A 27,699-nucleotide genomic window follows, 5' to 3' on the forward strand; every position below is an offset into this window, starting at 1 on the left:
ATTGAAAAACTGCTGCTTCAGTCTCCTTCTGTCTCTGGGCATAGCTTTGATCAGTCCCACCCCGAGACTTTATCCTAGAGGGAACGTTGCACTCCTTATTCTTCATGGCTAATCATACTTCCTGTCTTTGTCTTTATGTGCTTTAGACAAGCGTCAGATAGAAGCACAGGAACAGATTTGCCCCGAAAACCCGGAGAATAAAGCCTCTGGTTGTGCTTCGGCTCATACCTCATGAATATTTCCATCGATGCGAGAGGTGGATTTGCTGTTTTGAGAAAAATGAAAGAGGTGCTTTGGAGAGGCAGAAAAACAAGCCATTGGAAGTTTGAGATAACAGATGTAATGCATGTCACCAGACTGTAGTGGGTCGGGTATTTTTAGTTGTTTCTACAGTTGGTGGCTGAAGAAAGCCGTAAGAGCTGTTGCTAACCAGACTGAGTCAGACTCAAGCAGTGAAACGGTTAACCAAAACATTTCCCATGCACAGCATATTCTTTGGGTTCAGGCAATATTGCTCAGCCTGCCACCGGTGGCACTTTTCACCAAGAAATGTGCTTTTCTCCACAAGTGAAGAAAAGACCATTCATGCCAGGAGCCAAAAAGGATAAAAAGAAGCAGACAAAAAAAAATCTTCTTCTTTTTTATGCGGGGAAGCTGAAGGCTATGAAAACCATCTTGTGTTCTATTTTTTGATCTGATTTCCATTTCCATGGCCACCTGAGGGAGGTCAGGTTTCTCAGGCCAAGTTCCTGACAAGAGGAAGAAGAGCAACTGGTGACAGGAACACAAACCGTATTCCAACCAAAGTGCTCAGTACCACCGCGGACTCTCACCAGGAAACAGAATTAAATATGCAGAAATGGAAAGAAAAATACAACATTCTTGCTGTTTTTCTTCTGCTTCAAAGCCTGCAACTCTGTGCTGTGCCCCAGGGTTAATTAACATGAACCAAACAGGGAATGATCAGAGAGAATGGGAAATCTCAAAAGGTGAAGTGTCACATGGGGAAGCGTGTTGTCAGAAAAAGAAAAAGGAGGCAGCTTCTTCTTCTTTTCTCTGCACATTCAAAGTCAAACGAGGGAGCAGGTGGGAAGAGGGAAGAAATTTGTAGACACCTTTCCAAAACTTTGCATTTCTCCCATCAGATGGGGGAAAAAAGCTTCACCGCCAGGCTTCAAACAATATCTGTAATTCTCTGACATTGAGCCGAAGAACAAAAGAAAGGCAGGTTTCTCAGACTTACTTATCCTTCAGTGGATTTACTCCCATTTCTGTATATCATTATGAAATCACTCCAGGACACGCACAATAAAATCTGATTATTTCATAAGAAAAAAATTGCGAAAAAAAAAGAAAGAAAGACACCCATTGCAGAGTTAATCACTGCTTTTATACTCATTGAAATTGTGTCTTCTTTGGCCTCCCGTAGGGAAAAAGAGAAAATGACTTCATGATCCACACATATCCCGGATGGCATGTCTCGCAGGTGAAATGGTGCGATTCTTCTCTGTCATAATTAACATGGGCTCCTCTTCTGTCCCTGTGGCTTGTCGCTGACATTTGGTTCATGCTTGAGTGTCTGCCAGGCTGATTTCAATCTCTTGCATGAAGGTGGGGCAGTGTGTGTGTGTGTGTGTGTGTGTGTGTGTGTGTGTGTGCAGGGGTCCAGTGGCCAGTCTGACGAGGATATCGAAGACAGGCCGTGCCTGGAGTGGATGGGATTAAGCTTCACCACAATAAGGATTAGAGAGTCGCTCCCCAAACCTCCAGCAGGAGGTGAAAGCTAAACACTGAAACACAAATTAGTCTTGTCAGTGTGTTTGTCTTCCTGTAGGAGTGTGTTATGTAAAGGGTCATAGCTCACTCGCCACTGAATGGCTGTTTGACAAGTCTCAAATTTATCACCCTGATCGCCGTGCGTGTTGACACCCTGGCGCTGATTTACACCCAACACCTCAGACTGGTCACCTCATCTACTTCTGCAAACTGGCCTTATTTTACATTATTACATTATGTATGCAGGCTCGAGTATGGACAATGGATGAATCTAAAGCAAAGCAGCTTAATTACCCGCCATCATTCTGTCTCACCGAGCTGCAGAGCACACATCTTATTAGCCATGGTGTAAATAAACATTAATACGCTGCGCTGATAAAGACCGTCTTCCCTTGCAGCGGATCTTGTCATACGATCGGCGTGTCGCTGCACACAAACTCTGATCCGGCGGCCGTGAGCAAACACTGCTGGAGATGATGATGCCACGGATCAGATCATTACAACCTCTTCACAGAGAATCTGCTGCAGTATTTGCACGTGGACGAGATTACAGTCGTATAAAACAGATCACAGTGATCTCTGCTTTAGTGTTGCAGGCTGAGAAGTGGCACAATAGGCACGAGGGGATGAGGGACGTCTCAATGGGCCACGCGAAGGAGATGGAGATGCATGCATGGAGGGGAAACGATATGTAGCATTTAGGCTGAGCAGCCTTTTCATCACGAAGCAAGAAAGAAAAGGGGGGAAAGCTCGAAGCGAAGAGAAAACTCAGCATCTCGTCCGGCTCTGTGCATCAAACACTGCTGATCTGATGAAGTCTGGTTATGTCTCCAGGCAGGGTCTTTATGAATTGGGCCAAGTAGGGACCACCATTGGTTTAATGCACAATTAATAATATTTAGTCTCATTTAGTGCATTAAACAGACAGAAGCATTAACCTCGCTGAAGAATCTCCTTTCCACGTTTCAAGATGACATAAGCCAAACTCTTCAAAGGCATCTGCTTGTACACAAAGCTCTTTTATAAACTTCTCCTTCTTTATTCTTATTTCTGCGTCTGTGGACTGACTGCTTGTGAAAACCCAAGAGGAGACAGGCCTTGTTCCTCTCTCTCATGCTGTTTCAATCACACGTCTGACTGTACAAAGGAGACAGACTGATGGTGTGATGAGTGCAGGCTGCTCATCCGCCTTGCACCGTTGTCTGTTTGCGCCTCTTGAAAGGAAGCGGGCCTGACGACGCCAGAGCCAGATCCTCCGCCTCTGGCGTCTGAGCAGGGAAACACCACCAGAGCGCCGATCTTCAGAAGGAGATGTCCTTCAGTGTGGTGCCAACTTTCCCTGGGGCAGCAGCATATGACACAGCCTCTTATTTACCATACACAGGATCTCTCTGTGCCCCTTAATGAGCCGGGGTGCTCTGCATGGCAGAGACAAAAGGCCACACTTTCACCAAAGAAGCTGCGAATTTGCTGAATTAAATAATGATAATTAAGAAAATATTAATCGAATTCTGTCTCCCTCTCTCTCTCGGCTCTGTGGATGCGTTGAGGGAGCGGATCTTCGAGCTTCGCCTGTAGGAGTTCTCATTTAGAACGTGCCTGTGACCTATAGAGCTGCAGGCAAACACACACATACACACACACATAAAACAAAGATGCACACAATTAAAAGCAGACCCTGGTGGCCTTCTAGTCTATAATTAAACACCCTTTGGTGGCGCGCACAAAGAAAAGGAACCAAACTGGGTTCAGATGTGTCAAGGAGAGAATGTGGTGAGAGGAAATGTTACGGAGCTGCTGCTTCTCTGCGTTGCAAGTTCTGATCAGTGCAATTAATTAATAAAAAGCACAAACGAATACCTTCCCAGTGTGCAGTTGGTATGGCTGGCGGGGCAACAGCAGCTCTACAGCTGTACGGTGAAAGTTTAATGCCGCTGCAAGCCTATAGCGCAGCCTGGGTGTTTTTCCTCTGAGGTGGAATTCACGTTAACTGGGAGAAAAGGAGAGAAAAAGATTCATCTGACCTTTAAACAAATCTTCAAATACATCCAGGCAGATGGGAAGGTGTGCCAAGTCCTGAATAGAAACTCAGTTCGTCAAACTATAACAATATTTTCTCAAATGCGGATGCTTTAGGTGATTATGGTTCAGATTGTTAGACTTCTCGTGCGTCTGTGGCAGCTGTTGTAACGCGAGGCAGTCTGTCCCCTCCTCAGCGTGCGCCGTGCTTGACATTCATGGGGTTAAAGTCCTCTGAATGATGAAGTGCCTCTGTTTGGGACAGTAAATTGCATCGTTTCAATTGAGGAGAGAGTTCCCCTTGGGTTTGCCGGAGGTCCCTACGGGCCGGCCTTGAGCAGAACAGCATGTTGTACATCCATATAAAAAAGAGGGGAGGGAAATATGGAGGTACTTTTCTCTTTATGATGCAGAGATTAATCTGTCACAACACCCGTGCATAAATCTCCTTCTCCTTGCTTCACAAAATACTGTTTTATCTTACTTTACACCATATTTTATGTTTTTATGGCCTATAAACACAAGCCATCACTGAAGGCTAATGTTCTCATCAATATTATCACAAAACGATCATAAATCCAACGTCTTGTTAAAATTTTGAGCCATTTTGTTCACTTTTTAGCTACTAAATCACTTAAAAAAACAGGCAGCTTCTCTCACAATGATACACAATCTTCTATCCTCCAATAAATGATTGCACTTTTCCTTCCATCCTTTCCTCATCACTGTGATCAGCAGTTCTGATTCTCCCATTTGGGGCTTTTTTCTACACTTCAGTGGAAATGCCTTGACAACACTGTGGTTATTTTATCCTGAGAGACCACAAACTAAACAGCAGAAACACGTTGTATAGACGCTTGTTTAGTGGTATGCAAATCATCTTTGCCGGAGGTAAAATTAACATTTTTAATTAAAATATTAGCACCAAACAAACATGGAAAAACACACTAATGATTAAATCATCTTCACAGAGATGCATCGTGGCGAAAGAGGCCGATACTCCCATCTTTGTTTGTCTTTCAGGATTTCCTGCTTTCATTAATTTTTACATCTGCAGTCGAATGTTGAAATAGACACCAACCAAATAAATTCTTTTTAATTATTGCGTGTCAGGTCTGCGCAATGGTTAGAGGTGTTGCCTTGCAGCGAGAGGGTCCTGGGTTCGCTTCCCGGCCTGGGATCTTTCTGCATGGAGTTAGCATGTTCTCCCTGTGCATGCGTGGGTTCTCTCCGTGTACTCCGGCTTCCTCCCACAGCCCAAAAACATGACTGTTAGGTTGATTAGTCTGTCTCAATTGTCCTTAGGTGTGAGTGTGTGTGTGCATGTGTGCATGATTGTTTGTCCTGTGTGTCTCGGCACTCTGTCCAGGGTGTACCCCGCCTGATTGCCCATTGACCATCGGAGAAAGGCACCAGTGCCCCCCCCACCCCCCCACTCCCCGCAACCCTACTTGGACAAGCGGGTTCAGAAAATGGATGGATGGATATTGCGTGTCAACATTTCCTTAAGTATGCAGAAGAAAACAAGTATGATAACAGCTTTTTATTAATTATGATTTTAATTTACAGTCTGTTATTATTTAGAAGAGCGTAAGTTATAAAAAGAAAATGTGTTATTAAATACCAAATACTTTATTTTGAGTAACATTTGGTGAATATTTATTCTATCAGATGGTTTGAGGTTTTTATTTATGCAGCTATATCGCCCTCTGGTGGCTAAACTTACAATAGCAGCCAAGACCATGCAAAAACAAACAAACAAACAATCAAAAAAACCAAACAGAGAATCAGAGCAACACTTTTAATGTTTTGGTCTGAAAAAACACAGAATATAACACAAGTTCCTCTGTGGAAAACTTTCTTCCATGTTGTAATTCTACTTTTGTGCAAACAGAGTTATTTGTTCCCACATGATTCCCACATGAGGCCCATGCTTCCAGTAAAAGTTTCCAAGGATTTATAAGCAGTTCTTTAGGAGAATGACATCCGTCTTACTACTCAGGTCCACACAGGCTAAGCAGTGCTTTCTGGTAGTCTCCCTTGGTATGTTCCTGCAGAAATGAATGATGCAGGTAAATCAGGCTGCATGATAAAACATGTTCTGTCAAACAGAAACAGGCTGCTTACTGTGATCGTCTGCTGCAGGGACTGCCCAAATTCTCGCTTGTACTCAAAGGCGATCTTCTTCAGGTCCACCTCGCACCGTGACACGATAATTCTGGTCAGAACCTTCTCCTTGGCTCCTTTACCCTGAACAGACGAGAACAAGTCAGCACTTAAGTTGTGCACGCTCTTTTCTCCTAACTGCAGCATGATGCAAGACTCTTGTAACATAACTTTTGTCAACTTTGAATTCCTCTTTTTTTCCTGCAGCAAATTCCTACTTTCTTAAGTCGACGTACTTTGCTTAAAAAAGCCTTTAAAAAGACAAACTTTAACAAGAGAGAGGAAGAAAAAGCCGTTTAAGTACCTTCATGGCCTCATTCAGTTTTTTGGCAAAGTACAGCTGTTTGTTTTCAAAGCATTGAACTGGAAGCAGAAAAAAGCTGAATAAATCATCTCATGTGTTCTCTTGTGTGATGCTAATAAAGACGGAAGCTCACCTAGAACCAGGAAGGACTTTTGTAAATCTCCATTAACCTCCTTCACAATACTCTCCTCCATGCCGTACGGGCTGTACTTCTTGTATCTATCAAAAACTAAAAGGAAAACCAATAAATGATCAACATTACCTTGTTTGTTTTAGAATCATCATTCATCCCAATAGGTTTTTAGAAGACAGGAAGCAGAACCTTTTTGCAGGTGGGGGACGCTCCTCTCAGACATGATGGAGATCCAGGTGTTCACATCGGTGCCTTTGATCTTCACTCCAGCATCATAAAGAGCCTGAGGACAACCAAAGGATGAACTGGTATCATTTCTAAACTTAGAGAAATTAGCAAGTTTTCTGGGGTCAAAAACAAACAAGGAATTAATCAAATTATTATTGAAGAGAAAGTGAGAAGAGTGACTTACTCTGGCGTCTAAATCAATCTTCTCATAGTCCACCACAGGAGATGGTTCGGCTCTTTTGGTCTGTGCAAAAATTAAACAGGATTTGTGGTTTCATCAGCAGTTTTATTAGTTTGTTTTTTCCTTGGGAAAAAGCAGTTAATGACAATTAAACTCCACCTCCACAAGGGCCAAGAGCAGCTTAGCAAAGTTCCCAGAGGTGTCTCCAGCCACGTCTTTCCCCAGGTCTTTCTTAAACACTGAAGAACAAATAAACGTGTGTCTCTGGTTATTCTAGAGCATCTCTAACCCTTTACATAAAAGTGACATTTCAAACTCACATTCTTTGTAGACTTGTTTGATTTCCACCAGCTCATCGTTGCTGCGCGAGCACAAAATTTCTATCAATGTTTCTTCATCTGTTCCTAAACCCTGAAAGAGACAGAAATCTAAGAGCTCTCCCCTAAAACAGCATGTCACACAGCTCTTCCACTAGAGGGGAGTGTTCCTCTTCGACCAGACCACATCCTGGCTCTTCACCTTGATCGATCCTCTGATCTCTGAGGCGTCAAACTGAGCGGTGCTCTTCATCAGTCCAAGGATCACCGTTTCCAGCGAGCCAGACAACGCTCCCTTCAGAGCCGAGATCATGTCCTACGAATAGAACAGCATCACTGGACTGATATTCTATGGAAAACATTTTAAATCATAACATTTCTGTACCTTCTTTGTCCTCTTTTCATATGCAAAAGCAATTTCTCTCCTTTGATGGTACGTCCTCTTAGTTAGGACGTCGATGATGGTCTGCTCGTCCACTCCTGAGATGAGAAGACACGTTTTAGAAAGAAATCTGACATGTTTAAGAAAATGTTTTCTGTTTGACGAACAGTGACTCAGACACAGCGAGGGACAGATATGGACACTGACTTAGACACCAGCTATGAATCTGTTGGGGGAGGAGGGGGACAAAAACTCCAGAGTGTCTCTTGCCTTTGGTTTTGATAGCCGTCTCTATTCTGGCAGCATCTCTGTCTGGGTCAAAGTCCACTGCTGGCACCACAGTGGGGAATTTGGGCTCACTGGACTGCAATTCAAAGCAAATTAGAGATTAAATGACTCATTTGTGAGCAGTGTGTAGTTTTCATCAAAAGACAAAACGGATGACGTTACCCCGACGTTGAGAGACAACTGTCCCAGAAACTCTGACACCAAAGCCATCTTCAACGGTTCTGAAAGATAAACCTGTCTTTAATGGTTGTTCAGACTGAAGAATAAAACATTTAACACTGTTTTCTCAACAGAGGCATCCTAAGTAGCTCATGTGGGTCTAAATCTGTGACTACAGCCGACTTTTGTCAATAATCTTCCTGTTGTGGATGCAGTACCTTGGTTTTTTGGTAATAACACGTCCCCCTAATCCATGCTGGGAGTGACTCTTTTATTATAGACACACTAACGTGACCACACCCTAGTCTGGCTTGGATCCTGAAAACACGTACATGCTAGCAACAAGGCTGCTTTAGGAATCTGGGATAAACAGGCTAAAGCTAAAGAAAAAGGCTTCACTGATTTGCACAAAGTCAATAAAGTTACCTATAAACACAAGTCATGAGTTATGACTCATTACAAGACAGGAAATGTATCAAACTTTTTTAGTTTTACATTTTGCAAAAATAATCACAAGGAGTAAAACGTACCTTAGCTGTGGAAATGATCTCAGTGATGTTGAAGTGAAAAGGGTGTGAAGGCTGAACTTTAGTCACCAGAAATCAGACTGATGCCTTCACCACCCATGACTCGGCTCCCCCTCCCCTACCCGTGACTCCACCCTGTTCCTCTGCGGGTTTGAGCCTTCGAGCCAGGCATCTCACTCCGAAAGCCAACTGGGAGTTTCTCACACACACTCTCTAAGTGATTCACAACATTCTTTAGCCTGCTAGAGACTTTCAGAAGAAGGCGTGTGATCTTGAGTCTGTACAATTCCATTACATCCGTGTTTGTTTCACTGAAATTTTATTTTTTTTCACCCAAAACATAGCAAAACTCACAAGAAAATATATAGAAAAAAACACATTTTATACTGTAAAAGTGCAGGTTCACAGGTCCAGCTGTTCTAACCTAAACAATGAAATATAAATGGCATGAAACTAAATCCTTCGATTAGACATCTCAAACACATTTCTGAATCAGGTTTTTGATGTATTTGTTACGTTTAGCTGAACGTTTTGATTGTTTGCCTTTCTTCTTCTTCTTGCCTTGTGCATTTGAGTTGTTGTTCAGTCCAGCTCCAGGATTATTGGCTCCCACTTTGGCTGCCTGTCAAGAGGGGAAAGACCGTTATTTTAAAAAGATCAAAGATGACTATTGACAGGTTTTCTCCTGCTTGAAAGAACAAATGTTTGATCCCATCTCTAAAATCTACACTAATAATTTACAGCAGATAATGTTACGCTCAAGTCGCCGACTGATAAGTCAGAAACTTTGCATTGATTACTCAGTAGTTTCTCATTTATCATGATTACTGCAGGACTTCAGAGTGAGGGTGTGTGTGTGTGTTTAAACGGGGCGTGGACTTCCCAGACACTAAACAAGCTTTTGTTCCAATGTTCTTGCCAGTACTTCTATGTCATCATCTGCTGGTAGATCTATGCACGTCGGTATGTATATGAATGCCGTAACCATGGTAACCAAATCAAATACCTTGGTGAAATTCTTTGGTGGGAATGTGCAGGGCACCCGGCCGTGCTTCTGGTGAAAAGGGAGGACCACGGCCGGGTCGACGGGTATCCAAGGCACGAGCCCCGATCTGGGGGGTAGTGGAGCAGAGCTGTAGCTCTGGTGCAGGTTGAAGGTCCCCCGACTCGCTTTTACATCAGCTGCCTTTAGAATGGTCACAAATGGTTCCCCATGTTTGTGCGTGATCAGGTACTGTCCCTCATCTAACCTGTGAAAGCAAATCAAGGCTTTATTAAATTAGCATGTTGCAACACTTTTTGTTTTTTGCACGAGTGACGACAGGAATGAAGGTGAGCAGCGCCTAAAGAAAGCAGAACATCATGTGTCTATTATGTGTTGAGCAACTGATTGTGTAACTCCAGCACAAAGATTAGGAGTCATGTCAGATTTTTCCTCAGGCTGAAGAACTGAATGAATGAATGAATGAATGAATGAATGAATGAATGAATGAATAAATGAATGAGCAAACTATGCATTAGGAAATATGTGCTGACATCATCTGCACTTGTCTTTTAGGGCAGGGCTGATGAAATGTAATTAATCAAACTAAAGATAATAAAAACAACTTACCTGGTTAACTTTTTCAGTAGGTGGTGCAGTATATTTAAGGACTTGGAAGGCCTATAAATGAAGGGGGGAAAAAAATCAACATTTACTCTGTTCTTTAGGTCTAAAATTCAACAATAACATGACAAAAACCAGAGGATGACAGCCACTCATGATTCAGTCCGACTCAGCAGGTCAGTAGCCCGTAGCATGATGACCCAACAGCCTGGTGGCATCTCTGTCACTAATGTGACCAACAGAAACATATAGACATCATAGACACAGTGCTGCATGTGGCTACATTTCTGTACAAACCAAACAGCTGTGCTATGTTTTATAACCTTTTCCACCATCATCATTTTCTCATCAGTAAATATATTAGAATGTTATTAAAAATAAAGGTATTTGAAATGAAGCTCTTCTGAAGGGACGGAGCTTGGAGAAGCAGCTGGGGTGGTTCATGCAAATGACTAGACTCCTTCCTGGTTGCTTTCTGGGCATGTCCCGCAAGGAAGTAGCCTGGCAAGCCGTCTTTATAAAGCCCCTTTCACACTAGCATCGGCTCTGCATGGTCTGGATAGCAGAGTTCCAACATTAGCATAGCCTGCTTTTATTCTGGGCGCAACTGGACTGTTTCTCATCCCTTGTCCTGAGGTGGTCTGCTTCAGGCTGACCAGGGCCAACACCCCCACTGCTGACTGATAAACAGGTTCAAATTCACACCTTCCATTAGGGAAAGCTTCTGGTTGGTGGGTAGAATCAGCCCACCTGGTCATACAGCATTGTCATGCTCATTACCTAGGACCTGAGAACTTCTCTGGCTGAATTCCTTGCATTCCTAAGCAAGGATGTGTGGAATCAACTGGGGCTGACTGGGGCTATCCGGGCGGTGTGGAGTCAATGCTAGTGTGGAAGGGGCATTATGTAGTCTGGCCACAACTCATTGAAACATCCAAGTCATAGGGTGCAGCCTATGGTTGTCTTTTGAACCATCTCTGCATGTAATTGAACAGCACTAGGACCAATCGGAGCAACACGCAACGTGATGTATTTAGCGCTACGGGTGTCAGTCAACAGGGCAGTCTGCCATACACCGTTGAAGAACAACCTGCATGCTGTCCTTCAACCGCTGGTTGTCTAGGTGGTGTCCTGAAAACAGCATGGGCTACATTGATAAGTGGAAAAATTTTTGGGAAAAACCTGGTCTGATGCGAAGAGACGGCATCCATCCCTCTTTGGATGGAGCAGCTCTTCTTTCTAGGAACATGGCCAGTTTTATTAGTCCTTCATGACAACCCAGGGTCCAGACCAGGAAGCAGAGTCGTAGTTTAACACATCCCTCTGCAGCTTCTGTACTGTTACCCACCCACTTCCCCATAGAGACAGTGTCCTGCCCACGGCCAAAATTACACAGATTAAATATCAGACTTAATAAAGCAAATCATGGAAATCTCATAAATATTAGAACAAATTCAACTGAGCAGAAAACTAGAAAAATTAAATGTGGGTTATTGAACATTAGACCAATTTTTTCTAAGACTTTGTTAGTTAATGACTTGATTTGTGATAATCAGATTTCTTTGCTCTCTCTCACAGAATCCTGGCTGCAGCAAGAGGACTATGTTAGCTTAAATGAGTCGACTCCTTCAAATTATTTAAATCATCATATTGCTCAAAGTACAGGGTGAGGAGGAGGAGTAGCAACCATTTTTCATTCAGACCTATTAATCAATCCCTTACCAATTAATAGTTACGGTTCTTTTGAACATATTATTCTTAGTTTTCCTAATCCAGATAGCAAAACTGTAAAACCACTCTTGTTTGTTGTTTTGTATCATCCACCATGCCCGTACTCTGAGTTTTTGGATCAGATCTCTGATTTTTATCTGATTTGGTGCTAAATACTGATAAGGTCATTATAGTGGGGGATTTTAACATTCATGTGGACATTGAAAATGATAGCCTCAATGTAGCCTTTAGTAATATCTTAGACTCAATTGGTTTTACCCAAAGAATACATAGCTCCACCCACTCCTGCCATCATACATTAGACCTTGTGCTGACTTATGGCATAGAGTGTGAGGAAATAATATTTCCACATAATCCAGTCCTCTCGGACCACTTTTTGATAACCTTTGAGTTTTTTATAACTGAGTTCTCGAGACATGAAAGTAAATTTCACCATAGTAGGTCTCTATCTGACAACGCTGTTGCATCTTTTAAATCAACTGTTTCATCTTTACCATCTTCAGCATCTCAGAGGAACATATCAGAGGGCAATAATTTTATTTCTAGCCCTTCACAAATTGATGTTTAGTTCATAATGTTACTTCCTCTTTATGTGTGGCATTAGATGATGTTGCCCCTTAAAAAAAAGAAGGTAATTAGGGACAGGAAGTTGGCTCCCTGGTTTACCGGTAATTCTCATTTACGAACTTTAAAACAAAACTCTAGAAAATTTTAGAGAACATGGCGCTCTACACACCAGGAGGAGTCCTACTTATCCTGGAAAAATAGTCTTGTGCTTTATAAAAATAAGCTTCAACAAGCTAGAACTGCTTATTTTTCATCGCTAATTGAAGAGAATGAGAATAATCCTAAATTTCTTTTCAGTACAGTTGCCAAACTTATACAGAATCATAGCTCTGAACCATCTATTCCCTTAGCCCTCAGCAGCAATGACTTTGTGAGATTTTTCACAAGTAAAATTAATTCTATTAGAAACAAAATCATTAGCATCCTCCCTAATGCGATTTCTTCTTCCTCAGTAAGTGAGGCAGCATCAGAGGTAACTGTAGAACCTCATCTGCGTTTGAACCGTTTTGATCCAGTTGAGCTTTCAGAGTTATCAAAAATATTAGCTTCATCTAAACCTTCAACTTGCATTTTAGATCCAATCCCAACCAAATTATTTAAAGAAGCATTTCCTTTGGTTACTGCCCCCATTCTAGATATAATCAATCTATCCTTAGTAAATGGATACGTACCACTGGATTTTAAGGTTGCTGTAATCGAACCTTTACTTAAGAAGCCTTCTCTGGATCCAGATGACCCAATGAATTATAGACCAATATCTAACCTTCCATTTTTATCCAAAGTCCTTGAGAAAATAGTGGCCATCCAAGTATGTGAGCATTTAAACACTAATGCTCTGTTTCAGGAATTTCAGTCTGGTTTTAGAGAGTATCACAGCACTGAAACTGTGTTAGTGAGAGTTACAAATGATATTCTCATGGCCTCAGATAAGAATCTTGTGTCTGTTCTAGTCTTGTTAGATCTCAGTGCTGCCTTTGACACAGTAGATCACAATGTTCTTTTAGAAAGGCTTGAACATGTTGTAGGGGTCAAAGGAACAGCACTAGGCTGGTTTAAATCCTACCTGTCTAATAGATATCATTTTGTAAACGTACATGACAAATCTTCTCCATACTCCAGGGTTACTTGTGGAGTACCACAGGGTTCAGTGCTTGGACCAATTCTTTTTACTATACTTATGCTCCAAATTGGTAAAATCATTAGACAGCATGGGATAAACTTCCACTGTTATGCTGATGATACTCAGTTATATCTATCCATTAACCCTGATGAACCTAATCGGTTAGTTAGATTACAGGCTTGTCTTGAAGACATAAAAAATTGGATCACTCAAAACTTTTTACTTTTAAATCAAGACAAGACTGAAGTTCTCATCTTTGGACCTGAAATTCAGAAAAAGAAATTGCTTAGTCAATCACCTGACTTGAATGGCATTAAATTAGTCTCTGAGGACAAAGTAAGGAACCTTGGTGTTATCTTTGACCAGGACATGTCATTCAAATCCCACGTTAAACAGGTTTGTAGGATTTCCTTTTTCAACCTTCGGAATATTGCTAAGATTAGATGCATCCTTTCCAGGAGTGATGCTGAAAAACTAGTTCATGCATTTATTGCATCAATACTGGATTACTGTAATTCATTACTCTCAGGAAGTCCGCAGAATGTAGGTAAAAGTCTTCAGCTTATCCAAAATGCTGCAGCTAGAGTTCTGATGAGAATTAAAAAGAGAAATCACATCTTTCCTGTCTTAGCTTCCCTACATTGGCTGCCTGTTAAATTCAGAATAGATTTTAAGATCCTCCTTCTCACATATAAAGCTCTTAGCAATCAATCTCCATCATACATCAGTGACCTGATTGTTCCATATGTTCCTAACTGAGCACTTTGCTCTCAGACTGCAGGTTCCCAGAATATCTAAAAAATAGGATGGGAGGCAGATCTTTTAGTTATCAGGCTCATCTCTTGTGGAACCAACTCCCAGTTTTAGTCCGTGAGGTAGACACCTTGTCTACTTTTAAGAATAGGCTTAAAACATTTTTATTTGATAGGGCCTATGGTTAAAATCTGATGTTAGCCTAAATCTGTACAAGTGGGGGAGTACAGGGAGGTGGAGTGTACAGTCGGTAAAGACGGCTCTCCCTTGCCCTGCCTCCAACATGCCTACATCTAAATAGGATAGATTATCCAGAGTTATCTCTGTAGTTATGCTGCTATAGGCTTAGACTGCTGGAGGATACACTGAACCCTTTTCACACTCTACTGTTTTCTTCTACAGTCTGCTCTTTAACTGTACTATTTTGTGCAATTTCAGCTGTTAACTTTATTTTCTCTCTAAGTGTTTTTCTCCCCAGAAGAAGCTACAATGATGATCTGCTGAGCTGTGGTGGCCTCATGGAGGGGGCCATTGGCTTGAACACTGTTGCTAACCATTTAATCCTTCTCCCTCTCCTGATAACAACACTTTACTTTCCTTGACATTGAATGTGCTACTGCTACTAGTTTACCTGTTTAATTATAGATTCACTAGGATAATACAATAAAGTTTATCTCTCACCAAATAGAATATTTACTAAGAAATCACAATGCAACCATAGAAACATAACTTGGTGTGTATGTGTGTGTGTCTGCTCTGTCTTCTCGATCCCCAGTAAGACGTGGCGATGGCTGCTTATACTGAGCCAGGATCCTCTGAAGGTTTCTTCCTGTTAAAAGGGAGTTTTCCTCTCCACTGTCGCTGCATGCTTGCTTAGTATGAGGATTGCTGTACAGTCACTGACACTAGTCTGTGGCTCGATGCAATTTGCTGGGTTCCTTATATAGGAAACTTTTTTCTGATTGGCTTAATGAACTGACCTGTATTGGAATGTTTATTATGTGAAGTGCCTTGAGATGTCGCTTGTAGTGATTTGGCGCTATATAAATAAACTTGAATTGAATTGAACCACTTACATCCTTTTTCAAAATAAATGTCCTAAGTACCTCTATCTGCCCACGTCTCAAAGAAAAACCCAAGTCTAAATAGTCCAAAGTTGCCGTTCAAACGAGTGTCCTTCCTGAGCCGACTCAATCTTTGCAATTTTTCTCCTTCACAGCTTTGGTGCTTAGCCTACCCAACAAATGTAGAGAGCCGTGATTGTCCAGACACAAAACTGTTAGGGCCAAGTGTAAACTTGCTGAGGCTACAAGGGAGCGTGGCTAGGTCACCCTGCAGAGGAAAATCATTTTGCTGCAACTAGGGTTGGTTTAGATTTCTACGCTAACAGATAAGAGCCCTCGGAGCACACCCTGGGGTCTCATTTATCAAGCTTGCTTACACACAAAACGGGGTCAGAAAACTGCGTAAGCAACTTTCCACGCAAACTTTGGGATTTATGAAAGAAAACTTAGCGGAAAAATGTGCACAACTTTAAGTTGATTAAGGACCTTGGACAGAGTTCAGATGGCACTCGCGCGGGTACACGCAGTGAGCTGCTCGTTCTCTTCACGCAATGGAACCTTGTGTTTTATTGGCTTTTATGCACTTTTGTTGTTTCTGATTCATTTTCTGAACGGTGTGGCGTCTCTGGTGACTTATGATCGAGCTGCGCTGCTGAGGCTTCGTCCTCCTGTTGATGTAGCGGGGGCTGGGAACCTCACGGATGGCATTGTTGTTTGGACTGCCCGTGAGCTCTCTCCCCCCCGGCCGTGATGTGTCGCCCTTCTGTCCGTCCCAGCTCGAGAAGGAAGCATCGTAGAAGACGGAGAAAGCGAGGTAGCCGGCGCGTGAGACGTCGGGCTGGACTTCCTGGATCCTTGAAGAAGCGGCTGGTCCGATTCGGCCCAGCTTGTGACCCGGTGGCTCCGAGACGTCTGATGGATTACTCTGCGCCCTGCCTTGTGAACTTGACAGACTGAGGGTGAGCTGGCACAGCGCCACGGCCATTCAGCTCGAGGACCTTGCCAGGGTGGGATGGCTGGGAGAATCTGCGCTTGGTTACGGGCTCTGAGCTGGAAGAGATGTTGCCCATGCGCGATCCTGGTGCTGCAGCCCAATTCACGGTGCCTGTGCGCGATCTCGGTGCTGCGGTCCCGCCGCAGACCCGGTTTGGTCTGGTCAATGCCAGGTCAGTGCAGAACAAAACTTTTATTCTTCGGGATTTTTTTATTCAACATGGCTTGAGTTTTCTGGGCATCTGTGAGTCCTGGATCCCGTTTGGTGACTCAAGCATCCTGCTGGAGCTGGTACCACCTGGCTGCTCCTGTTTTAATATCCCTGGATCGCGGGGCAGAGGTGGTGGGCTGTTTGTTGTTTTTAAATCCAGCTTTCCTTATAAACAGCTTACACCTATCATGTCATTTTCTTCCTTTGAAATGCGCCTGTTTGAACTGCGCATCTTCCCCCGCCTGCTCACTGTGCTGATTCATCGCCCTCCAAAGACTGACTAACTTCCTAAATGATTTCTATGATCTTGTGGCAGACTGTATCCTAAAATATGACTGTCCTATTTCCTGGGGATTTTAACATCCATATCTGCTGTCCTGACAATGTGCTTGCTAAAGGCTTTTTGAATTTGCTAGATTCATTCAATTTAACTCAATGGGTATCGTCCCCAACTCTTGCCAGGGGTCACACCCTGGACCTGGTTCTCTCTTTTGGTCTCCCTGTCATTAACCTTGAGACTGCCTCCTGTGTTCTCTGATCACTCTCCAATACTCTGTGATGTTACGTTGCCACGTCCTCTCCCTGTGTGTGAAGCTCCAGCTCCTAGGTTCAGAGCCCTGGATGCCGAAACTGTTGCAAAGTCCGTGGACTGTATGTCTGTAAGGTTAGAGTCCTTTAACCCAGATCCATCTAACATTGATCATTACTCACACCACTTTGATTTACTTTGTAATCAGGTCCTGGATGTGGTTGCCCCTCTCAAGCGTTGCAAGTCTAGGCCTAGGAGGGAGCCTTGGCTCTCTGATGTCACACAGGCTTGTAGGCGGATGTGCAGATGCTCTGAGAGAAAGTGGAAAAAGGATGGCCTATAGGTCTCGCGTGAGTTGTTCAGAGCATCACTGGTTGCTTATCAGTATGCTGTGAGGGCTGCTAGAACTGCCTATTTTGCAGACATCATTGAAACAAACTCCAAGAATCCCAAGATTCTCTACAAAACACTGAACTCTGTTCAGGTGTATCAGGAGCCCAGCTTCATGTCCACTACAGCTGCTGGAAACTCTGAAGATTTTCACAAATTCTTTGTTCACAAAGTATCAGGCATTAGAGCAGCTGTTTCTGGTAACTCTATTGACCCTGTTCCAGTTCTTCCATCACCACCCACCCTGAGCTCCCTCAATACCATTTCATACTCTGAGCTGAGTAAGCTTGTTGCGAGGCAGAAGCCATCTGGCTCTCCACTTGACGTTCTGCCGCCTCGTCTCTGGAAGGCTGCCTTTCCGTGACTTGGCCCATCATTTGGTCAGATTATCAACGGGAGCCTCAGCACAGGTGTGGTCCCAGCTGCTTTGAAAGCAGCAGTTGTTCGGCCGACCCTGAAGAAACCTGGTGCTGATGTCTCTGTGATCGCAAATTACAGGCCTATCTCTACCCTGCCTTTTACATCAAAACTGCTTGAGAAAGTCGTTTATCAGCAGCTGGTCTCACATTTAGCTGACTCTGATCTGTTTGAGGTTTTCCAATCAGGGTTCAGGTCTGGCCATAGCACAGAATCGGCTCTACTGAGGGTCTTAAATGATATCTATCTATCACTAGATCAGGATACATCTGTGGTGCTTCTGTTGTTAGATCGGACGGTAGCTTTTGACATGGTTGACCACGTGATTCTGCTTGATCGCTTGGAATGATGGGTTGGGATCAAAGGCTCTGCATTGGATTGATTTAGATCGTATCTCCACAACAGGACATTCTGTGTTAAACTAGGTGATGTTTTCTCTTCTTGGGAGGGGCTCCACTGGGGGGTCCCACAGTGATCGATCCTTGGTCCTCTTTTGTTTGCCATTTATTTGCTTCCTCTGGGGTCAATCTTTCGTAAACATGGCCTAGCGTTCCATCTCTATGCTGATGATTGCCAGATTTAAACTTGGTTTATGCTTGACGCATTTACTTTCCACTTGGTGATGCGGCCCGCGGATGGAATGCGCTTCACAACTTGCAGCGTTTATGGTTCATGCGGCTTGTCTCTGCGGTGAGCCAATATTCTCCCAAATTGTAGGGGGCAGCATGGAGCTCTACGGCATGCATCCAACACTACACTATAGTAGAAGTAAAAATTACTATTGTTTACAACATGGCATTCCAGCATTTTTTAACAGCGTCCTCGTCTTTTCCGACAGTACGAGCCATTTCTCTCCAAGAATTATTAACAACATGTTGATCACAGTGATCTTTGAGAGGTGAATCATACAAATGTCTGTATTTACGAACCTCTGTCCTAACTCGTTCTTGCCAGTCCGCCATGTTTTTCCGTGTTCGACCATCTGCGTGGTTAGAAAATTTCCTAGGTGCGCGGTACGGAAAGTTTGGGCCGTGCGGAGGCCAGGTGGTGGGGCATGGTTGTCAAAATGATGCAATTTTGCCGCACAGAGCCGTGCAAACCTCGCGGACGCGTCAAGCATAAACCAACCTTTACTTTCCATTGTGTCAAGAGAAAGGTCTCTCTCTATCCAGTCCTTTGTGTCCTGTCTTAACGAGGTGGTCTCAGCTAATGGCCAACTATCTGTATCTGAATGAGGGAAAGACAGAGCTCATCATTTTTCACCCCAACAGCAGGGCTGTGGGTCATTATGTTGATCTTGGCCCTCTTTCTCCCTACTCAAAACCACCAGTTGTCACCAGTTTGGGGGTGAAAATTGACGCTGGACTTAAATTTGATGCTCACATCAACTCTGTGATCCAGTCCAGTTTCTTTCATCTCAGATGCCTTGCAAAAATCAAGCCTATGCTGTCGAGAGCCCACCTGGAGCGGGTACTCCATGCTTTTGTAATTTTTAGGCTTGATTACTGCAACTTTCTATATGCAGGACTGTGTCAGTCATCACTGCGCCACCTACAGGTTGTGCAGAACAGAGCAGCCAGGTTTCTGACTGGGACCAGGAAACAGGACCACATCAGTCCGGTTCTGGCCTCCCTGCACTGGCTTCCAGTCTGTTATCGTTCACATTTTAAACTCCTGGTCTTTGTTTACAATTTCTTCCAGGGTAGTGCTCCCCCCATCTGGCCACGCACCTGAACAGACATTCCCCATCACGCGCTCTGCACTCCTCTGACCAAGGCCTGCTCGCTGTACCTTGTTCTACGTGTCGTACTCGTGGGGACCGGGCTTTCTCAGTCCTAGCCCTGTCACTCTGGAACCAGTTGCCACCCTCAGTCAGGCTATCCCCATCTCTGCCAGCCTTTAAGAGTCGCCTAAAAACCCACCTCCTCCGCTTGGCATTCCCTGAATGTGTTTGAGTTAGGCCTTCATTTATGTTGATTTTAATTCCCTGCTTTCACTGGTCACTTTATCTCTTGTTTTACACACATAAGCGCACACTCTCACACACACGCGCACGAGCGCGCACACACACACACAGCCTGGAGCGCAGAATATGAAATGCAGAATATCAGCAGAGGGACAGATTAAGACAAAATGTCATGCGTCTGTGACAGTGTGTGTCCTGTCACTGTGACCCCATCGATCATGTGCCCTGGCTGCTTGGACAAAGGAGATCTCCGTTTGGCTGACTGGTTAGCATGCATGACTTTCACCCGGGAGTCTGGTGATCAAATCCCGATTGGACCATTTTTTTTATATCCGCCACAGATCTCTCAGAAGAATTCACAACATTGACGGCTTCAGCAACACTGTGCCACTCCGTGGATTTTCTCTTATTTGTTTTGCAAAAGCACTTCCTTTCATTTCTCGACCTCACCCACAGTTACCTCAATTTCTGCTTCTGTGAAATTGCGATTCCTTGATCTGCCTTGATCTACGGTCGCCATGTCATTGGCGGAGCGCTGCAACAGCTGAATTATGTATATGCATGAGATCCACAAGGCACTTTGCATTGACTATTTATGGCAGTAAGTGGGCGTGGTGAGGGCGGGATGTGACTACAGTGCAGCTGAGAAACATTCTCGTTAGTCTCCGATTTATGAAGCGGAGATTGCGTGCAGCTGTGCGTACTCCATGTTTGATAGATCACAAACCTACTTGGGGTAAGTACGTTTTATTTATTTTTTGCTGAGCTTAAGTACGGTTTTAGTAAGGATTCTACGCAATGTTTGAAAAATGAGACCCCTGAACTTGCTCGAAGTGTCTTGTGATGACCAGAGTGGGCTAGCCATTGGCTAATCTACTTCTCAGAAATAAACAATCTGGTCTTTGGTCAATATCGGACAGTCCCTGTCCCTCACTCATCAGCTCCATTATTGTATGACTTTCTAAAGAGTCCAACCTCTCCAGCCTTCCTCCTATCTGATCAACTGCATCTTAGTTGTGTTTAGAGATTATCTTCACAGTAATGTTTGGGTTCAGACAAAGTCCAGAAGTCATGTGACAGGGCCCTCTGGATCCAACCTACAATGGAAAGGCTTTCCCAACAGTCTTTACACAGCTATGCAGTCAGTAGGATTCAAATACACCACCCAAGTTATATTATTGTTTTCTTCAAACACATTAATAAAACGTTCAACCTGAGCACCAATCCGTTTTAAAATGATGTAAAGAATTGATTAGTTGGGTGAATTTCCTCTACATTCAGTGCTATGATCATTCTGGGTTTAAACTCACTTAAACCCGCAGGAGATGTTCTGCTTCCAGTCGTCAGGCAGCTTCCTCAGCAGAGCCATTTTTGATGTGTGTGCACTGATGTGAGCTTCAGAGCCAAAGAGAGAGAGAGAGAGAGAGAGAAAGAGAGAGAGAGAAAGTTTTAGAGCAACATCAAGAGCTTCCCTTCCGCATCCATGCTGATCCCTGCTTCTTACACAGTAATTAATCTGTGGTGGTTTGCTAGCACAGGGAGAAGTAAGAGTGGGTGGTGAAATAAGATCTTTGGTTCCCTCTTCCTTTCTACCTCCCACACCAGCTGGGAAGGTCTGCTTATTTCAACAATGTCTTTAGTTACGGAGTGTTTATACAGCCTACCACCACAGCCGTGAATACACAAACGGGGAATGGCACACGGTAAGCCTCATGATGAACTAGGAACCAGCAGATAGAGGGAAGGCTTTGCTTAGCTGTTCTTGTTGCATAATGTTGTTACCAAGGAGATGCTTGGTATGAGTTCAAACAGCTAGGTTTCTCTCTGACTTACTGCTGCTGGTAACAGAAGAGAAAGTAGCCATCTGAGGATGGGTCCACTGTGGTCAGCAGCAATCATCAGGCTGGGATGCTTAAACCAAGCTCAGATATGAAAAGGTCCAAAGTGGGTCAAAAACATCCCCCACACCGTTACACCAGCAGCAGCCTGAACCTTTGACATAAGGCACCAAAATTGGTCCCTGACCACCTGATCGTCACATGAAACATTCTCCAATCTCTTCCTGTTTCGTTCTGATGATCCAGTGTGAACTCTGATTTTACTCCACAGTAACGACACTCGGTGTGTCTTCTGCTCTGAGATTAAATGGGAGTTAAGATATGGTGAGTAGTTATTTGAGCTACTGTTGCTTAGGTTTGCCCATCCTCCTCTACGCTGTTGGACAGAAACACGACACTTTCATCCACATAACTACTGCTCGTCTTCTGTAAAAGCCAGAGACCAGAGCAGCCCATCAAGCACAAGTAGCCATGTCACCGATATCGCCTTTCTTCCTCATTCTATACCAGCAGATTGAAAGGTTGTGAAAAAGGTGACAACTTTTAATGTAAATTAAGGCTCTGATAGTGTGGAAAAAAAAAGGGGGGGGGGGGCAGCATTTGCTTTTATTTTGCCTTCTTCTTCTTCTTAGGCAAAGTGGATGTGAGGATCAATTTCTGTCTTAGATTATTAAGGCGATAGCATACATGTGGCCAATTCCTTGTTAATATTCTGTTTTAATGGGGTTAAATAGTGTTTGTAATTACGTCAAACTCTGAAAATTTCAAATAAACTCAACTCGAAAAATAAAACCAACAGGCCTCTGGAAAAATGTACAAATGTTGAAAGGAGACAAACCAGCAAAAGGTCCACCGTGATCTAGTGGTGACGTTTGATTTGGCAAATTTAAGCTCCAACCATTGCAAGGTGTTGAACTGAAGTTAGATGTACACGCGGTGCACGCTCCAGCGGCGTGTACGCCATCTCTGTGGCTGTGGATGGTCAAACGGCGATGGGTGAGTCGCTACAACAAAGATATTTTTCTGAAAATTGATTCTTAGAAAAGCCAACTGAGCCAGGCCACCTTTGGCTTATAAAACAGCAAGTTTTGCCCAGAAGTAACACTTTTCTAAGTTGTTTTCCTCTCATCTAGGTGACTAAATGGTTATGGTTACATTAGACTGAACAACTGTACCTAATAAAATGACCAGTGCTCTATGGGAGATATATACACTCACCTACAGGATTATTAGGAACACCACACTAATACGGTGTTTGACACCCTTTCGCCTTCAGAACCGCCTTAATTCTATGTGGCATTGATTCAACGCGGTGCTGAAAGCATTCTTTAGAAATGTTGGCCCATACTGGTAGGATAGCATCTTAAAGTTGATGGAGATTTGAGGAATGCACATCCAGGGCATGAAGCTCCCGTTCCACCACATCCCAAAGATGCTCTATCGGGTTGAGATCTGGTGACTGTGGGGGCCATTGTAGTACAGTGAAATCATTGTCATGTTCAAGAAACCAATTTGAAATGATTGGAGCTTTATGAGATGGTGCATTATCCTGCTGGAAGTAGCCATCAGAGGATGGGTATAAGAAGAAGAAGAAGAAGAAGAAAATATCATTTCTATAGCGCCTCTCAAGACAAAAATCACGACGCGCTTCACAAAGACAAAAAATGTAAAAATATAAAAAAGCATTTAGAAAATGTTTAAAAATATATTTAAAATGAGCAAAAATATACAATTGTGATTAAAAAAATGTTAAGAAAGAGAGAGAGTGAAAAGGAAAGAGGGAAATCAGTGGATCCTGAGGAAGGTGGAATAGGCAGGGGGAGCAGAACAGGGAGAGGGTGATGAAAATCACACAAAAGCCAGCTTGAACAAGTGAGTCTTCAGCTGCTTTTTGAAGGAGACCACTGAGTCCACTGATCTCAGGCTCAGGGGGAGAGAGTTCCAGAGTCTGGGGGCCACAACAGCAAATGATCTGTCACCTTTGGTCTTTAGCCTGGTGCTGCACAACCAGTAGGCTTTGATCACTGGACCTCAGGGACCTGCTGGGGGTGTAGGGACTAAGAAGATCACCAATGTAAGATGGTGCTTGTCCATGTAAGGCCCTATAGACCAGAACCAGGATCTTGAAATGAACCCTGAAGTTGACTGGCAGCCAGTGAAGCTGGAGGAGAAGCGGGGTGATGTGGGTGTGTTTGGAGGACTTGGTCACCAGCCGAGCACAGGCATTCTGAACCACCTGTAGATGGTTCAGGGAGGTTCTGCTCAGACACGTGAAAAGAGAGTTACAGTAGTCTAAGCGTGAGGAGATGAAGGTGTGGATAACTGTCTCAAGTTCAGAGTGGGACAGAATGGGACTCAGCTTAGCAATGTTCCTGAGATGGAAGAAGGAAGAGCAAACAAGAGAACTGACATGAGAATCCAGGGTGAGAGCTGGGTCAAAGGTCACACCAAGATTCCTGACAGAAGGTTTTGTGTGAGAAGCAAGCTGACCAAGAGTCTCTGACTTTGGGAACCAGCTTGTCTGGGGCACAGATGAGGATCTCAGTCTTATCTTCATTCAGCTGAAGAAAGCTCCCAGCCATTCAGGTTTTGATAGAGTCTAGGCAGGTGTGTAACAGCTGCAGCTTAGACATCTCATGGGGCTTAAAAGAGATGTACAGTTGGATGTCATCTGCATAAACATGGTAGGAGATTCCTTTGAAGGAGCTCAGGATGTGCTGAAGAGGAAGCAGATAGAGGAGGAAGAGCAGAAGCCCCAGCACAGAACCTTGTGGGACACCATGGGTAAGAGAGGTGGTGGAGGACCTAAACTTGGAGACGGCCACAGAAAAGGAGCACTCAGAAAGATAAGAGGAGAACCACTCCAGAGCAGATCCTGATAGACCTACCCAGTCTCTCAGCCTCTCCAGTAGCAGGTGATGGTCAACAGTGTCAAAATCTGCAGTCAGGTCCAGCAGGACCAGAACAGAACAGTCCCCTGCATCACTGTGAGTCAGAAGGTCATTAGAGACCCTAAGAAGAGCTGTTTCAGTAGAATGAGCTCTACGAAAACCTGACTGGAAGCTATCATAGATGTTATGTTCATCAAGAGCAGCTGGGAGTTGTTTAGCCACAACCTTTTCCAAGATCTTGGAGATGAACGGAAGTTTAGAGATGGGTCTGAAGCTGCTATGGAGAGAGGGGTCGAGACTCGGTTTTTTAAGAAGCGGGTGGATTACGGCATTCTTAAAGTAAGCAGGGACCTGACCAGAAACCAGAGAAGCATTAATTATAGAGAGCACGCTGGGACCGATGGACTGAAAAGCACTTTTAAACAAAGATGAGGATAAGATGTGGAGGGGGCATGGAGAGGTCTTCATAGAGTTAACTAGTTTGGTTAACTCAAGCAAAGAAACAGGAGCAAAGCTATCTAGGATGATGGGCCTGGTTGGAGTCGGGAGAGGCAGCAACAAGGCTGAAGGAGAGATGAGAACCTTATCGACTTTGTCCACAAAGAAAGACAGAAAGTTCTCACAGTCTGTAACAGAGTGGATGGAGGCTGTAGGAGTAGCAGGAGAGACAAAGCTGCTGATGGTGTTAAACAGCACCTTGGGGTTCCCTTTGCTTTGGGACACCAGGTTGGAGAAATAGGAAACCCTGGCGTCTCTGACTGCAGAGTTAAAGGATGTCAGAAGATCATTTAGGTGCAGCAGATGGACATGGAGATGGGTTTTCTTCCACAAACGCTTAATTTTTCTGCATTGGCGCTTCAGGCTGTCATTAAACCAGGGAGTAGGGTTCACTGCAGGAACTGATCTGGTTCTGACAGGACAGATGTTGTTCAGAATGGAGAGGCAGTGCTCGTTAAACTGAGAAGGTAAGGAATCTGGGTTGTTATCAGAAGAACAGGGTGGATCAAAAGCAGCAGAAAAATTGCTAGCTGTGCTCTCATTAAGAAAACGAGAACTAACCACACGGCGAGCTGGAGGTGGGGACGCAGAAACTGACAAGTTAAAGAAAATGCAATGGTGATCTGAAATATAAACATCCTCAGGACAAACACTGTCAGCATTTAGACTCGGGGTAAAAACAAGGTCTAGAGTATGCCCCCTGTTGTGTGTGGGGCCAGAAACATGCTGGGTAAAGCTGAAGGTGTCCATAAGGCTGGAGAAATTCATGGCAAAGTGATCGGAGGGATCATCAACGTGGATGTTAAAGTCACCAACAATCACCAGTCTGGACAGCTTCACAGTGGAGGATAGAAAGTCACTAGACTCCTGAAGGAAAGAACTGTTTGGACCAGGTGGACGATAGACCACAGCACAGTAGAACGGGTCCTTACGCCCGACTTTAATCAGCTGCAGTTCAAAGGAAGCAAAGTGACCAGAGGTTGTAGAGCTACATGGAAGAAGGGTCTCTGAAAACAACAGCTAGGCCTCCACCATGACCAGAACCTCGGGGCTGGCTAAGAAAATAATAACTACTCGGGCAGAGTTCAATCAGACCAGAATAATCAGATGTTTGCTGCCAAACTTCAGTCAGAAACAGAAAATCCAGGTTTTTAGAGCGAATTAAATCATTGAGCAGGAAGGACTTATTGTTAACAGAGCGGGTATTTAATAGAGCCATGCTGAGTGAGGTGGAGGAACCAGAAACTACAGAAACAGCTGGAGTTTGAGGACGTAAATTAGCGGGGTTAGATCCACGGTGTTTATAAAAACCACTTATGGAGGGAACAGGAGGAGAAACCACTGAGGAATGAGGATAAACCGACCTTAAAAAACTTGGACGGATGAACCGCGCTGCAACGCGGCCTGGCGGAAATGCGGAAGTGGCGCTCAGGTCGCCAAACAAAGGACAAGAAGCTAGAAGATCACGCTGATGTTTACTAGAGAAACCACGCTTTAAGAGGTCTTATTCTCACCTGGATTCCTACTCGTTTACCTCTTTTCCTCTGAAGTTTTCCCGGGACCGGACAAACATAGCTGGAGGTGCGCAGCTCGAGACCGTTGTTTTGCTCCGGGCCAATGCGCCACTCAGGTAAACAAACAGGATGATACGTCCTCGGTGCATCTTGGGCGATCGTGAACGAACGGAAGGACAAAAGAGTCTGGCGATCATAGGAGATGGTAGCAGGGACACTACTGAAGAGGATCACAGACAGGAGCAAGGTGGAAAAGAGGAGGTTAGTGGAGAAAAGTTTGAAAAAGTGGCCGGTGACTGCGGCTAAGCCAAGCACAGGCGCCATCTTGTTTGCCGACCGGAAGCTGTGTCATGGTGGTCATGAAGGGATGGACATGGTCAGAAACTATGCTCAGGTAGCTGGTGGCATTTAAACGATGCCCAGTTGGCACTAAGGGGCCTAAAGTGTGCCAAGAAAACATCCCCCACACCATTAAACCACCACCACCACCAGCCTGCACAGTGAGGCATGATGGATCCATGTTCTCATTTTGTTTACGCCAAATTCTGACTCTATCATTTAAATGTCTCAACAGAAATCGAGACTCATCAGATCAGGCAACATTTTTCCAGTCTTCAACTGTCCAATTTTGGTGAGCTTGTGCAAATTGTAGCCTCTTTTTCCTATTTGTAGTGGAGATGAGTGGTACCCTGTAGGGTCTTCTGCTGCTGTAGCCCATCCGCCTCAAGGCTGTGCGTATTGTGGCTTCACAAATGCCTTGCTGCATTCCTCAGTTCTAACGAGTGGTTATTTCAGTCAAAGTTGCTCTTCTATCAGCTTGAATCAGTCGGCCCATTCTTCTCTGACCTCCAGCATCAACAAGGCATTTTCGCCCACAGGACTGCCGCATACTGGATGTTTTTTCATTTTCACAACATAATTTGTAAACCCTAGAAAAGGTTATGCGTGAAAATCCCAGTAACTGAACAGATTGTGAAATACTCAGACCAGCCCGTCTGGCACCAACAGCCATGCCATGCTCAAAATAGCTTAAATCACCTTTCTTTCACATTCTGACATTCATTTTGGAGTTCAGGAGATTTTCTTGACCAGGACCACACCCCTAAATGCATGGAAGCAACTGCCATGTGA

The 27,699-nt window shown here is 44.0% G+C and overlaps 2 protein-coding genes across 2 annotated transcripts in view; both read right to left on the minus strand.

Annotated features, from left to right (window-relative positions):
- Window positions 1-5,582: 5,582 nt before the first annotated feature.
- On the minus strand, window positions 5,583-8,624 carry LOC107388766 (annexin A2-A). Its single transcript, XM_015964456.2, has 13 exons — window positions 8,484-8,624; window positions 7,957-8,015; window positions 7,777-7,870; window positions 7,510-7,604; window positions 7,327-7,440; window positions 7,128-7,218; window positions 6,967-7,046; window positions 6,811-6,870; window positions 6,588-6,681; window positions 6,399-6,494; window positions 6,266-6,324; window positions 5,923-6,045; window positions 5,583-5,846 (listed from the first exon to the last, which is right to left on the minus strand). Exons 2-13 carry the CDS (start codon window positions 8,002-8,004, stop codon window positions 5,790-5,792), a joined length of 1,011 nt encoding a protein of 336 aa, XP_015819942.1. The 5' UTR covers window positions 8,005-8,015; window positions 8,484-8,624; the 3' UTR covers window positions 5,583-5,789.
- A 156-nt stretch (window positions 8,625-8,780) lies between these two features.
- Window positions 8,781-27,699, minus strand: part of ice2 (interactor of little elongator complex ELL subunit 2) — a 29,199-nt gene continuing 10,280 nt past the window's right edge. Inside the window, exons 12-15 of the mRNA XM_015964454.3 lie at window positions 21,138-21,222; window positions 10,093-10,143; window positions 9,487-9,730; window positions 8,781-9,102 (exon numbers count right to left, since the gene is read on the minus strand). Of these exons, the coding sequence (XP_015819940.1) occupies window positions 8,956-9,102; window positions 9,487-9,730; window positions 10,093-10,143; window positions 21,138-21,222 (527 nt within the window). The 3' untranslated portion in view covers window positions 8,781-8,955. The remainder of the gene's footprint in view (window positions 9,103-9,486; window positions 9,731-10,092; window positions 10,144-21,137; window positions 21,223-27,699) is intronic.

The sequence above is a fragment of the Nothobranchius furzeri genome, chromosome 4 (assembly GCF_043380555.1).
Source record: "Nothobranchius furzeri strain GRZ-AD chromosome 4, NfurGRZ-RIMD1, whole genome shotgun sequence".
In the NCBI taxonomy this organism is placed as follows: domain Eukaryota; kingdom Metazoa; phylum Chordata; class Actinopteri; order Cyprinodontiformes; family Nothobranchiidae; genus Nothobranchius; species Nothobranchius furzeri.